The sequence below is a fragment of the Oncorhynchus keta genome, chromosome 32 (assembly GCF_023373465.1).
Source record: "Oncorhynchus keta strain PuntledgeMale-10-30-2019 chromosome 32, Oket_V2, whole genome shotgun sequence".
NCBI classification, from domain to species: domain Eukaryota; kingdom Metazoa; phylum Chordata; class Actinopteri; order Salmoniformes; family Salmonidae; genus Oncorhynchus; species Oncorhynchus keta.
Window position 1 is genome coordinate 1,993,249 of NC_068452.1, and position 12,326 is coordinate 2,005,574.

General features: G+C 42.2%; 1 protein-coding gene across 3 annotated transcripts in view; it reads right to left on the reverse strand.

Annotated features, from left to right (window-relative positions):
- Positions 1-10,795, reverse strand: part of LOC118364816 (VPS10 domain-containing receptor SorCS1-like) — a 158,284-nt gene extending 147,489 nt beyond the window's left edge. For all 3 annotated transcript variants that reach the window (XR_008088257.1, XM_035746542.2, XM_052490301.1), the window contains exon 1: positions 9,816-10,795. Coding sequence is in view for 2 of the 3 variants with exons in the window: in XM_035746542.2 (XP_035602435.2) it covers positions 9,816-10,622 (807 nt within the window). In the remaining variant the exon portion in view is untranslated. The remainder of the gene's footprint in view (positions 1-9,815) is intronic.
- Between the last annotated feature and the right edge of the window lie 1,531 nt (positions 10,796-12,326).

Here is a 12,326-nt window from a genome sequence, read left to right on the forward strand (position 1 = left end):
GAGCCAAGTCACGTACAGAGGAGAAAGTATAGACATGAATCCTATCGGTCATCATAGAAAGAGAGTCGTTGTTAAGCACTCAGGTCGTCCGTCGTAATCTATTAAAACCACCTCCAGTAGGAGTGGTAGTAAAAGGAGAACTTTGCTGTTCGCTTTTTGTTTTGAATCTGAAAGTCCCTTGTATTGTGAGATGTCGGTTTCCCAGAGCGTAAGTGGGGCAAAAACAAGGTTCATCTCGAGTTTGATTTTGTCGCTGTGCCCATAGACGGCGCCAGACATAACCAGCCAAACACATGTCGGCTGATGGTTCCTAAGGAGAGCAAATGCCATTCTATATTTTTTGGGGGTGGGTTACCATTCCCCCCCTCCTCCCCAGTCTCTGTCTCCTTGCTTTATCTGGACCTGGTCAATTAACTGGAGCCAGTCATCTCATCCCACCTCATCTCTTTCACCCCGTCTGCCTCCCCAGCGTTTCTTCATTGAAAAAAAAATCATTTTTATCTTCGCTTTCAGCCATACTCCTCGGGGTTACAGATTGCCTGGCATTCAATTTGTGCCACATACAATTCTGCACCTGATCAGTGCGGAGATGGGCCTAGATGGGACTGTCTGGCTGCCTAAAGAGGACCTCCGACTGTCTTTCAATAGCTGCCAACAATCATCCTTGTCAATCTGAATGGCGAGAGGGGACACGAGCTGCTACGAGCTCCGAGGAAACTACTAATGTGTATACACTCTGTGCACAGCGATTCATCCCAATTCCTTCCCATTTGCCTGAGATTAAGAGGAGAGAGTAGAAGACGAGCTGAAAGCTGAACCCATTCTGGCATCTTGATGTAGGGCTTACTGTATGTTTCTGGAGGACTGTGGTTGCAGCTCCGTGTGTTGCAAAACAACCTATTCAATAAAGGTTAATATTGTTTTTTTCCCATCCGTCTTGATCTCTCTGTAGTTATTTACTGAAGGGACATAATCATCAGATCTGGAATCGTGCAGCTTTACAAAGCTGTCGTTCAAACGCCTCATCTCGCAACCGGGGGAAACGTTGCTGGATGGACGTATAAAACATTCAATTTCTCCATGTGATTAGCAAGACAGACGTGGAAATGTGGCTTGATGTATCAAATGTTCCTCGTGCTGTATCAAATGTCCAAAAGGTCAATGGGATTAGCACGATGTGTGAGTATATGTTACGGTCCAGATACTCAACCATCCTCCTACTGGGAGGTTGGGACCGCTACTATTTCTGTCCAGTTCTGGTTATTAAAAGGACAAACTCCACTTACTGGAGCTATGGACATGAGTGGCTCAACTCACTGCCAAAGTGGCTAGGCCTTGTGAATGTGAAACTCAACAATTACAATCAAATCTGAAATGAGAAATAATACATCAGACCAAACGGATCTAATGTGAAAAACTCTGCACTGGGGCCCATTCTATTCCATATGGAGAGCAGAGACGTAAGCACACACAAGATAATCAACTCAATAGCATGGCAATCAAGGAAATCCAACACTTGAGATAATGCATTTTCTGTTTCCCTAATTGTAAGAATATGATGCCATCAATGATTCATATTTTCCGTGCCTTTTTGCAGTTTTGAAGCAGGTGTGGACATCAACACTATCCACATTATAGTGAACACATCACTTTTCTACCAGAAGTCAACAGGGTTTTTGTTTTAAAGTAGTCTAACCTGATGCATGACACCAACCATAACAGCCATCACAACAAATATACAGATGACTATTTCCTACTCAAAGTCATTTAGAATTGTCCTGAAACACGTGCAGAAGGAAAACCCTGACTCATAATTCAGTCATTCTGATTATCCCCTTCCATATTTTAGTCATCCTCAGAGATGTCTCCCTACTCTTCAGTACATACATAAATCATAGGCCGATATCCGAACAGTGATGAATTCTCACAGAGCCTGATCGTGTTCCACCTTGAAGCCAGGCCTTTGCACCGCGCTTCAATGCACCTCTAATGGCATGGCCCTGCTAAGCACACCTCTCATCTCTCCCACACAGCACACGCAAACACACACACACAGGCAGCCAGCTCCTCAATCACCATCACTCCCATCACCATGTCCATCGCTGTCTGCCTCCGTGTGCACGTGAGATGGCTTTAGGATAATACGCCACCACTACACTACCTGCCTGGTATATGACGTGTCACTGGATACTATGTAGAGGGAACCCATCCAGATGTGTGATGTGCTGAGAGGGAGAACTAGCACTTGTACGACTGCACCACTGACTGTTGAGTGCGAGTTAGGTATCCGAATAAATCAACATTTGTCAAAAAAGGTCAACGGGGGGGGGGGTACTTTCAAAAAGGAATATGACAAAGTGTTTTGTTGTTCATTTCAGCTGAATTGGCTCGTGCAAACCTTAAAATCTGTAAACATATTCCAAATGAATCGGTTTGAATTAAATAATACATTGTATGGTTAACAACAGATAAGTATATTTTCTTTTACAGCAGTAATGTGCTACAATGGCTTCCCATCACTGCTGTCCAACTTCTTGACACCAAACCATGCATTTTAAACCCAATTATTTCACCTACAATCCCCTAGAAATAGCATAGCATTACACTGATAACCCTTGAAATTGAACCACCAGTGATTACAGCCCCGCAATCTATTTACCCCCAAGCTCTCAGCAAGCATTATCTACCATTTGGCTTTTACTTGATTCAATCTCTATTGGTAAATAACTAATCTACTTCACTTAACACTATAGAGACCTGGAATATTGTCCAGGGCAAGCAAACATGAAATATGATGAAATCATATCAAAATATGATTGACACAGGATCCAAAAGCGAGTGTGAGTGGAGGAGGGTGGGAGGTAGGGGAAGGGCACTTACTGAAATTAAGTGTGCACTCCTGAGGCCTCCTCGGGTGAGGATTAGAGTGCTACCCAGGTACATTACTTATAAACTTGGTTTTATTATTTGTCCATGCATGCAGAGCCTGGGGCTCTATAACAACAAGGAAAGCTGATGCTTTCAATATCGCTACTAGATTTGGTTAATAAGGTTTTCAACTCAGGCCGTCTTTATTATTTGTGAATAATTCCTCTGGGAGTTGTCTGAGAAAGAAAAGTGAGAAACAAAGAGCAAACCTGGGCCTGGTGGGTTTTGTTTACAGGCAAACGAGGGAGGGCTGTGTTAGCCAGACCGGTAAATAAACGATGGATAGCGGACCGTGACGTCCTCCCTGGGCCTGCCGCCTGATCAGTGCCTGACCCAGCACATACCCTGCGGCTCAATTATCCCAGACAGAAACAGACACCAGAGTTAACTCTCCTACCAGTGGGAGGGTGGGGGGACAGAGCTTGGGAAGTGTTCTCTAGTAAGATAATAAGCCAATCATATGGCATTGATACAGTATTTATCAGAAGATTGTATGTCTGTCTACACAAATAAATATTAGTGTAAAGTCCCACAACCACCAACCAAACACCACATTCAACTGTTGAATGTAGCACATTATGACAAACATTTGTATCTGTTATAGAATATGACCAGATATTTACCCGTTGCTCAGTCCTATCCTTAGCCCCTGTAGTGTGGAGGGAATCCCATTGCAATGCAAGTAAATGTGTTTCTATACCTACTTCCTTTTGGAGATGGGGGACAATTGAAAGAGTGGATTGCACTGCGCCTTTGTTAGGCTGCTGTTATTGTTGTTCGTATTCAAGTGATATCACTCCGTGACTCACTGTTTTGTACATGGGAGTTGGAGTGTGAGGAGTGGGAATACAGGAACAGCACAGTTGGTGGTGCAGGATAATAATAAAGTGACAAATGAATGGAAAGAAATAGCAACATCAAACACAAACTCCTCTCTGACAGGGCCAATGAATATGTAATAGTACATTTTCAATGGTTGTGTTCTCTTATTCAACTGCTGTGGCCCTGATTGTGTGGGTCTGTCAGTTTACCATATGGCTCATTTAAATTGCCTGTTTGATTTTCAGCCATCTTGGATAACAGGTTGTACTTGGTTTAACACGACTAGCTACGCCGAGGCCACTATTGAAAGCGGGACCCGTTGACACCATCAAATTGTTGGAAAACGAGCAAATTACAGAACATTTGATGAGGCAGAAAAACATCAGAGATGTTAGTTTGAAAGAGGACAGTTTCTCTTTTTTTCTGTAAATGTGCCACCACTGCTGTACGAGACGACAGCTGTACAGAACCATAAATAGATTCCTTCAACACATAGAAACAGCCACAGTGAGAGCATCGTCAAACCGAGACAGCTGGTGAGAGATGGTTTCTCACAACACACTTCTCCACCAACTTCATGTGATCAACTCACTCACTAATTGGCTACTAAAACATTTGATTTTCTTCCTCTGTTCTGCTCAAAAAGAAACTTCTCTGACAAATGCTTTGGTTTGATCATTGCATGGCTAAGAACTCGTTTCATTTTCAGTATGGGTTTTGTCTTTGTCTTGAAAAAGAACTGCCTCAACTGAGAAAATGGAATCAGAGTATGGCTCCTGGCTTTGTTCAAGTCTGGCTTTGGTTCTGGTTCATTGATTCTGGTTCTATGACTCAGACCTGGGTTCATGAAGTCCCAGATGGGCGGGGTTGGCACTTCTGGGACTATTCCATTGGTTCCATTGCGCCAGGCAAGCTCAGTCAAGCACAGCTGAAGCATTTGACAGAAAACAAATACTATTTAAACCCAGATCTGCTATGACTAAAGTGAAGATGTTTCTGAGCAATACCCGATACTGAGGAGTACTGTGGCAACATGAATTCAAGGATGAAGCTTGGCCCAATCTCAAATGGACCACTAAGCCCTACAGCCTACGCACTTGTGGAGATCTGAGAGAATTTTATTGGTGTAAGAAATATAGTTAAAACTTCTACCTAACCTATCAGATCTCCACAAGTGCATAAGGCGAAAGGCTTAGGGGTTGATTCGGGATTGAGCCATTGACTTCCATACCACTCAATCCATATTAATACCCATGATGCCAGTGGGCACATTCTACATCTTCCGAGGCAGTCCAAAGCTGTGGAGTAAACTTGTTACATGGATTGACTATGTGTCAGGCTGCATCTTGTTATCTTGAGTGACAAGCAAAGTACTTAATGCCCTGACATTTCAATAATGTAAATATGCAGTCTCCTGACACACTTTTATGTGCATGCAAGGAATATGCCAGTGCCACATATCCCCCGTTGGGACTCTGGCATTTTTGCTGTAACCTTTCCATGAGATTTAAAATCCCAAACTTGTCCCAACGTCTCTCCTAACAATGATCAGAATGTACAAATTATCTCAGCTCCTTTTTGAGTCAAACATTTCCATAATTGAACTATTGCATAATTGAACTTTTTTTGTTTGTTTCATCTTATTGGATATGATCAGATGAATCATCCATGATCTAAATGGAAAAATCATACAGTATTTAAAACACACACACACACACACACACACACACACACACACACACACACACACACACACACAGACCTCCCATCTCTTCTACTGCACGACTCCATCCCTCCATCACTTAATCCACCACTGTCTCTTGGGCTATCATGAGAAGGCACATTCCTTCATATTCCAATCTGGCTCAAACACACACAAAGCATATGGGAACATTAATACCCTTAACTATGTATATGCCCAATAGGTTAGATATACAGCCGCAGCAGCATAAATCCCATTTAACGACAGACGGACAGACAGACACTTCCATTTCTGCTCCATGAAGCATCGTCAACTCATCTGTTTATTTGCACTTGTGCTCAGATGGGAAAAATCTAAGTCTCTATTTATTTCTGCATACAGCAACAACTCTACATATTTAATGCAGAGGATCTATTCTTGCTCATTCCAAAGTTGCCTGCGTCACAAGCGAGAAGAGAGGAGGGAATTGTTTCACAGTTGCACACAATTAGAACCCAATCTATTAATATCACAAAACAGCACAGGTTCCATGTGGCGATGGTGGTGATGCTGCTGAGCAATTCCACGGTTACAGAATTACGCTGAGACTCCATTTTTTCTATTCAAATGTATGTCAAACAAAAAACATTGATTTCAAAGTTTAACAAACCAACACATTTACTGGAAGAACTGTGCAGATGCTAAGTTTGGTAACATCTCCCTTGTTTTTGTTTTTTTGTGTCCACGTTTTTCCCCCAAAAATGTAAATATCTGCTTCGAATTCAGATTCAACGATGTCTGCAGAAAGAACGGGGTGTCAGCTATGACATGACAGATTGGGTATTCGAACACACCCATACTAACATACTGTATACTACATACTATTAGTTCATTTTACTGTAAACAAACGATATCCTTTCAGTTGAGCATACTAGCGCGACACCTGTCTACCGGAAGTTGATTCTGTTGCTATGCAACCTCTTCTCACCACAGCAGAGATGGTTAGGCTGTTTGCATGTTATCCAGAGTGTTGGTGCCTGTAACTGTGCTGCTGGCAACAATTTAATTGGGCTTTTTAGCCGATGTTTAATGACCCCGGCCATATTAAACGGGTGTTGAGCGTTCGTAAATTCATCCGTTTTTCCACGCTCTGGCTCACTCAGGCGAGAGTGCTCTGAAATTGGAGTAGATAGCCAGAGCGAATTCATGTCCATTGAAAAATCACAACTACTATACCATTTAGCTAAGAATGACGTGAATAATCAAGTCAATAAACATTGGGTAGTTAGTTAGATAACATATAGTTAATATACTGGCAAGTTCCATGTATTAGTAACCAACTAACGAGGTAGCTAGCTAACATAGCGGTAGTACCTACTGCTGTAATGATATACTATGCAGTTCGTAAGGATAGCGTAGCCAACACATTGTCAGCCAACATAACGTGCAGCATTACTTTATTACATTGCTCACCATCTGTCATAATTAGTTAAAACAATTCATTTTTATCTTTGGACTTCAGCTGCATATTTTCCTCCATTTTCTTCAAATCTGAAAATGTTGTGAAGCCATGTCCATTTCCTGAAGAATTGCATGATCGGCCCTATAAGTACGGAAATAGTGTCCACTGCGTGGACAGTTAACTTGTCCAACGCTCTAACCACCTGCCTCTCATTGCACTCCACGAGGAGCCTGCCTGTTACGTGAATGCAGTAGAAGCCAAGGTAAGTTGCTAGCTAGCATTAAACTTATCTTCTAAAAAATAATCAATCAATCATAATCACTAGTTATAACTACACATGGTTGATGATATTACTAGTTTATCTAGTGTGTCATGCGTTGCATATAATCGATGCAACGCTGGGGGACGATTTAACAAAAGCGCATTTGCGAAAAAAGCTCAATCGTTGGACGACTGTACCTAACCATAAACACCAATGCCTTTCTTAAAATCAATACACAGAAGTATATATTATTAAAACCTGCATATTTACCTAAAAGAAATCCAGGTTAGCAGGCAATATTAACCCGGTGAAATTGTGTCATTTCTCTTGCGTTCAATTCACGCAGAGTCAGGGTATATGCAACAGTTTGGGCAGCCTGGCTCATTGCGAACTAATTTGCCAGAATTTTACGTAATTATGACATAACATTGAAGGTTGTGCAATGTAACAAGCATATTTAGACTTAGGGATGCCACCCGTTAGATAAAATACAGAACGGTTCCGTATTTCACTGAAATAATAAACGTTTTGTTTTCGAAATGATTGTTTCCGGATTCGACCATATTAATGACCAAAGGCTCGTATTTCTGTGTGTTATGTTATAATTAAGTCTATGATTTGATAGAGCAGTCTGACTGAGCGATGGTAGGCAGCAGCAGGCTCATAAGCATTCATTCAAACAGCACTTTCGTGCGTTTTGCCAGCAGCTCTTCGCAAGCACAGCGCTGTTTATGACTTCAAGCCTATCAGCCTAATGGCTGGTGTAACCGATGTGAAATGGCTAGCTAGTTAGCTGGGAGTTACACTGGCAATACTATAGTGCCTATAAGAACATCCAATAGTCAAAGGTATATGAAATACAAATGGTATAGAGAAATAATTCTATAAATACTATATTAACTACAACCTAAAACCTCTTACCTTGGAATATTGAAGTCTCATGTTAAAAGGAACCACCAACTTTCATATGTTCTGAGCAAGGAACTCAAACGTTAGCTTTTTTACATGGCACATATTGCACTTTCACTTATATATACGATTAATCGGTATCGGCTTTTATTGGTCCTCCAATATTCGGTATCGGCGTTGAAAAATCATAATCGGTCGACCTCTAGTTAGTATGAGTATTCGAACACAGCTATTGACTTGAATTTACACACGGTAACAGAATTACAGAAATGGAATTTCATCATGGGTCCCTGTGTCACGACTCCGACCGAAGGACACTTCCCCTTCCCGTTCGGGTGGCGCTCGGCGGTCGTCGTCACCGGCCTAATAGCTGCCACTGATTATTTTCTCCCCCTCCTTATGTGTTTATTGAGTGCACCTGTTTTGAGTTGGTTATAATTAGTGAGGCTTTATTAGTCAGCCGGCCCGCCTGGTTCTTTGTGCAGGATTGATTATTGTAACCCTGGTGTTTGCATTAGATGTACATGTTCGTGTATTTAGTGCTAGACTGTTTTCGTTACCCTGTGTCTGGGGCATTTGGTTTGAGCACCCGTAAGTGGGGTGACCGTAGTTCACCGTGTGTGCATAAAAAAAAAGCACTTTATTGAACTCTGCTTTTCTGTGCCTGATTTCACCCTCACGACACCCAGGACCTTACACCCTGGGTATAACTCCACACACTGGCTATTATTTTTATGAGCTCTGCGCCCAAATAAAACCCAATTTGGTTGGTCCAAACTGGACAAAATCTGACCCAATCATAGATGTCTATGTTTCACAAGTTTGGACATCAAAGTTCAGCACAGTAAAGCACAGCACAGAACAGTAGAGTTCATTACAGTATAGAGTAGAGTAGAGTTGAAACCGGACAAATCTGAACCAACCATAAGTTTGGACATCAAAGCTCAGCACAGTAGAGTACAGTTCAGTACAGTACAGTTCAGTAGAGTACAGTTCAATACAGTATAGAGTACAGTTCAGTACAGTAGAGTGTTAGCGCTGGGTAGGAACAAAAATGTGCACCACTTTGTATTGGGAAACCCTTGACAAGAGCCTAGGATGACCATTAGTTACTACTGCCTTGACAGAATAAATAGGTAATATATGTTGGTGTATTTGATATCCCCCCACGCAAGTGCATACAGTCAAACTTTGGAAGTTGGTTTTTCATGCCCCCTCAGAAACACCTGGAGGCATGGGGGATGTCACTTCCACCATGACTGACTGGGGGCTGGTGATGTGTTGAAATGAAATCAGTTTCGTTACAGACAGGACTACGAGTGGGTAATGAGGAATGGGGAGGAGGGTCAGACCGATTCTCTCTGCAAAGCATGGGGAAACTGTCTCCGAGAAGTAAATGCTGAGGTGATTGTGTTAACTGTCTTGATTGTCTCTGCCATGATTTGTTCGATGATTGTTCAGTCACTTGATGATATCACTTAACAACAAAATAGATGCATGTCGAATAGGCTTTGCCAATTATACTGGGGATGACAGCATGCACAGTTGCCTCGGAATGAATCCTGGGAATCTCACACTATATGCGCGCTCCATCACACTCACGCACGCACGCACACACCTTTCGTATGCCTTTTATTGGCAATTTCATCAAAGTCAAACTGATGGCTAAATTTTATCTCCATTGATGCGCTGCGTGAATGCGCACATAGGCCAAATATTATTTAAAAACAACTGTACAAGTATTCACTTACACTGCTGTTTTGCCCAGACCAGTGCACCATGGCTTGGTTGTGAGAGGAATCTCCGGTCAATGCGAAGGTTGAACTGGTGAGTTTGAGTTCGTCCTGCCTCGAACTGGCCGCTCTTCTGTCCTCGTTGCTCCATCGCAATTCGGACCGTGTCACTCTGCTGCGCCCAGTCAGTGAGGTGATGCCCTCTCGCGAGTAACTCAGAGGCAGTGTCTCCCTTCTCTGGGGTAAGCCGGAGAACTTCACTTTAACATCCCCAATATTAGCTCCCGAGCTGTCCCTACGAACTCGGTGCTTGGGTGAGACGCCGGGATCTGCGCGAGCCTTCCCGACATCTGTATTGCCTACATGACGGTTCATTTTCAGGTTGGAAACTTTGTACTCACCGCGCGGGGTGAATTTTCTCTGTTTACCACCACCGTATTGCATTCCTCCATCGAGTAGTGCGTTCTTGGAACGGAGCAGTATGTCAGTATTCCGTTTTCGCCTTGAGTATATGTATTTCCCCTGGATGCATTCATCGGATCCAGCTGCGCAATCAAGCTGTTGAGTTTCGGAACTTGCAGAATTTAAACTCCGTGAAGCAGTTGTCCCGTCTCCATTTCCAATAACTTCCCCTCCGTGCCCTGTTGCGAATTCTCGTGTGTCCGTTTTAAGCAGTAATTCCTTAATACGCCCCTTATCTCCCGGCTGACATGATCTGCAAGTTATCTCTGATTTAGCGGCTAGAAAGAAAGATTGCATTATCAAAAGCAGAAACCAGAAAACGCTGGTGTGCCAAATAGGGCATAATCTGACCCCCCTCTCCATAGCTGGTGGCAGAGAAAGATACTCAGTCTGGATACAAGTCTTTTTTTTACTCTCTTTTTCTCTCCCCTTTGTGACTGTAATTGATGTTAAGCAACAGAACTCGTCGCAAGTTGTGGCTCGTCCAATTGTTCTGCAGTGTTAAAAAGTGCGACTCGGCGAAGTGGTCCCAGATGAAGGATTTGATCGAATGAAGCCTTGCGCGCGCGGAGGAGGAGCTGGCAGTATCCGGGGGAAAAGATAGGCGAGATTTGTTCTTGCGCCTGTTTTTTTCCCCTCACCCAGAACAACGCATTAATCATTTCGTAATAAATCATTTGTTAGCATTTATCGTACGTATGTAATAGTCATCTTATTCGATCTATATTTAAATACTATTTTGTATATGAGTCCTTTGTCAATGTTGTTGGCTGTTACTATGGTCTTGTTGACAATATCCCTAACAGCTGTAGATTGTATCTACCAGTAGGCCTAGGTTTACTGTGCATAAGAGTCAACTGCTCAATCACATTTCTCAGAAGATGAAAGAGAATAGTTATATTCATTGTGAATCTATCTAATTGCTTTAAAGTTATAGTCGTGCTATTGCTATTGGGAAGGGGGGGGGGGGTTGTTCCGAAATTATAACATTTGAATTAAACCCCAATTATGCATAATGTCACGGATCACATAGAGGTATTGTTTATTAAGATTGAAATAACCTCTATATGGGCATAGAATATATGATTTAGATCACATGTATCAAACTCATTCCAGAGGGCCGAGTGACTGCGGGTTTTCGCTCCACCCTTGTACTTGAATGATGAATTACGGTCACAAAATAGTAATGAACTCCCCTCACCTGGTTGTCTAGGTCTTAGTTGAAAGGAACAACCAAAAACCCGCAGACACGCGACCCTCCTGGAATGAGTTTGAAACCACTGCTATAGATTATCTCTTTACATGTGATGTGAAGGCATCATAAGCAATGTGAGGTCGTTCACGAGCCTCCGTGACACATCCGATATCTAGAAGAGACTCAAGTTCACCTGGGGCTTGCTAGAACGTGCCTCCCGTGCCAAATTGACGCTGTCGATAATTAATTGTTTTTATCTGAAAATGTTTCATAACGTGAGATGCCACCTGTGAAGAACACTAGAGTAAACACATAGCCTAGGTACGGTTATCATAATTACATACTGGTTATGTTATTTTCACACATCAGAAATAAGAGTATTACCATTTAAAAGGCATAGGTCCCTATAGACTGTGCAAACAGTCAATGTCAGTAACTTTGGGGGAGCCAGAAATGTAGCTGTTTGTTTGGACGATAGGTTATGCATTATGTATGCGATAATTGTTGTGCTGATGAGCGTTTAAATGCACAGAGGGAAAGACAAATGAACACAAACCACCTTGACAGTTGTTCAGTTGTTGTTTTTATTTATATTCATACATAACGAGTTGTTGATACAATAAATAGAGATTTAAAAATATTTTCATGGCTTTCATCCAAGTAGCCTAAAACATCGACCTCAGATTAAAAACCGATCTGATGGTATTTTTTTAAGGACTGTGATCAGTGGTAGGCTATCCAATTCCCAACATGTATTTTTAACGTTTCATTCTCCATCATTGGTATAGAATTCCAATATCATTCCCATTGTACTGGAATGTTTCTTCCCTCTTGGTGGCCTAAAGTGTTAAATCCCCTGACGTCCTACCATA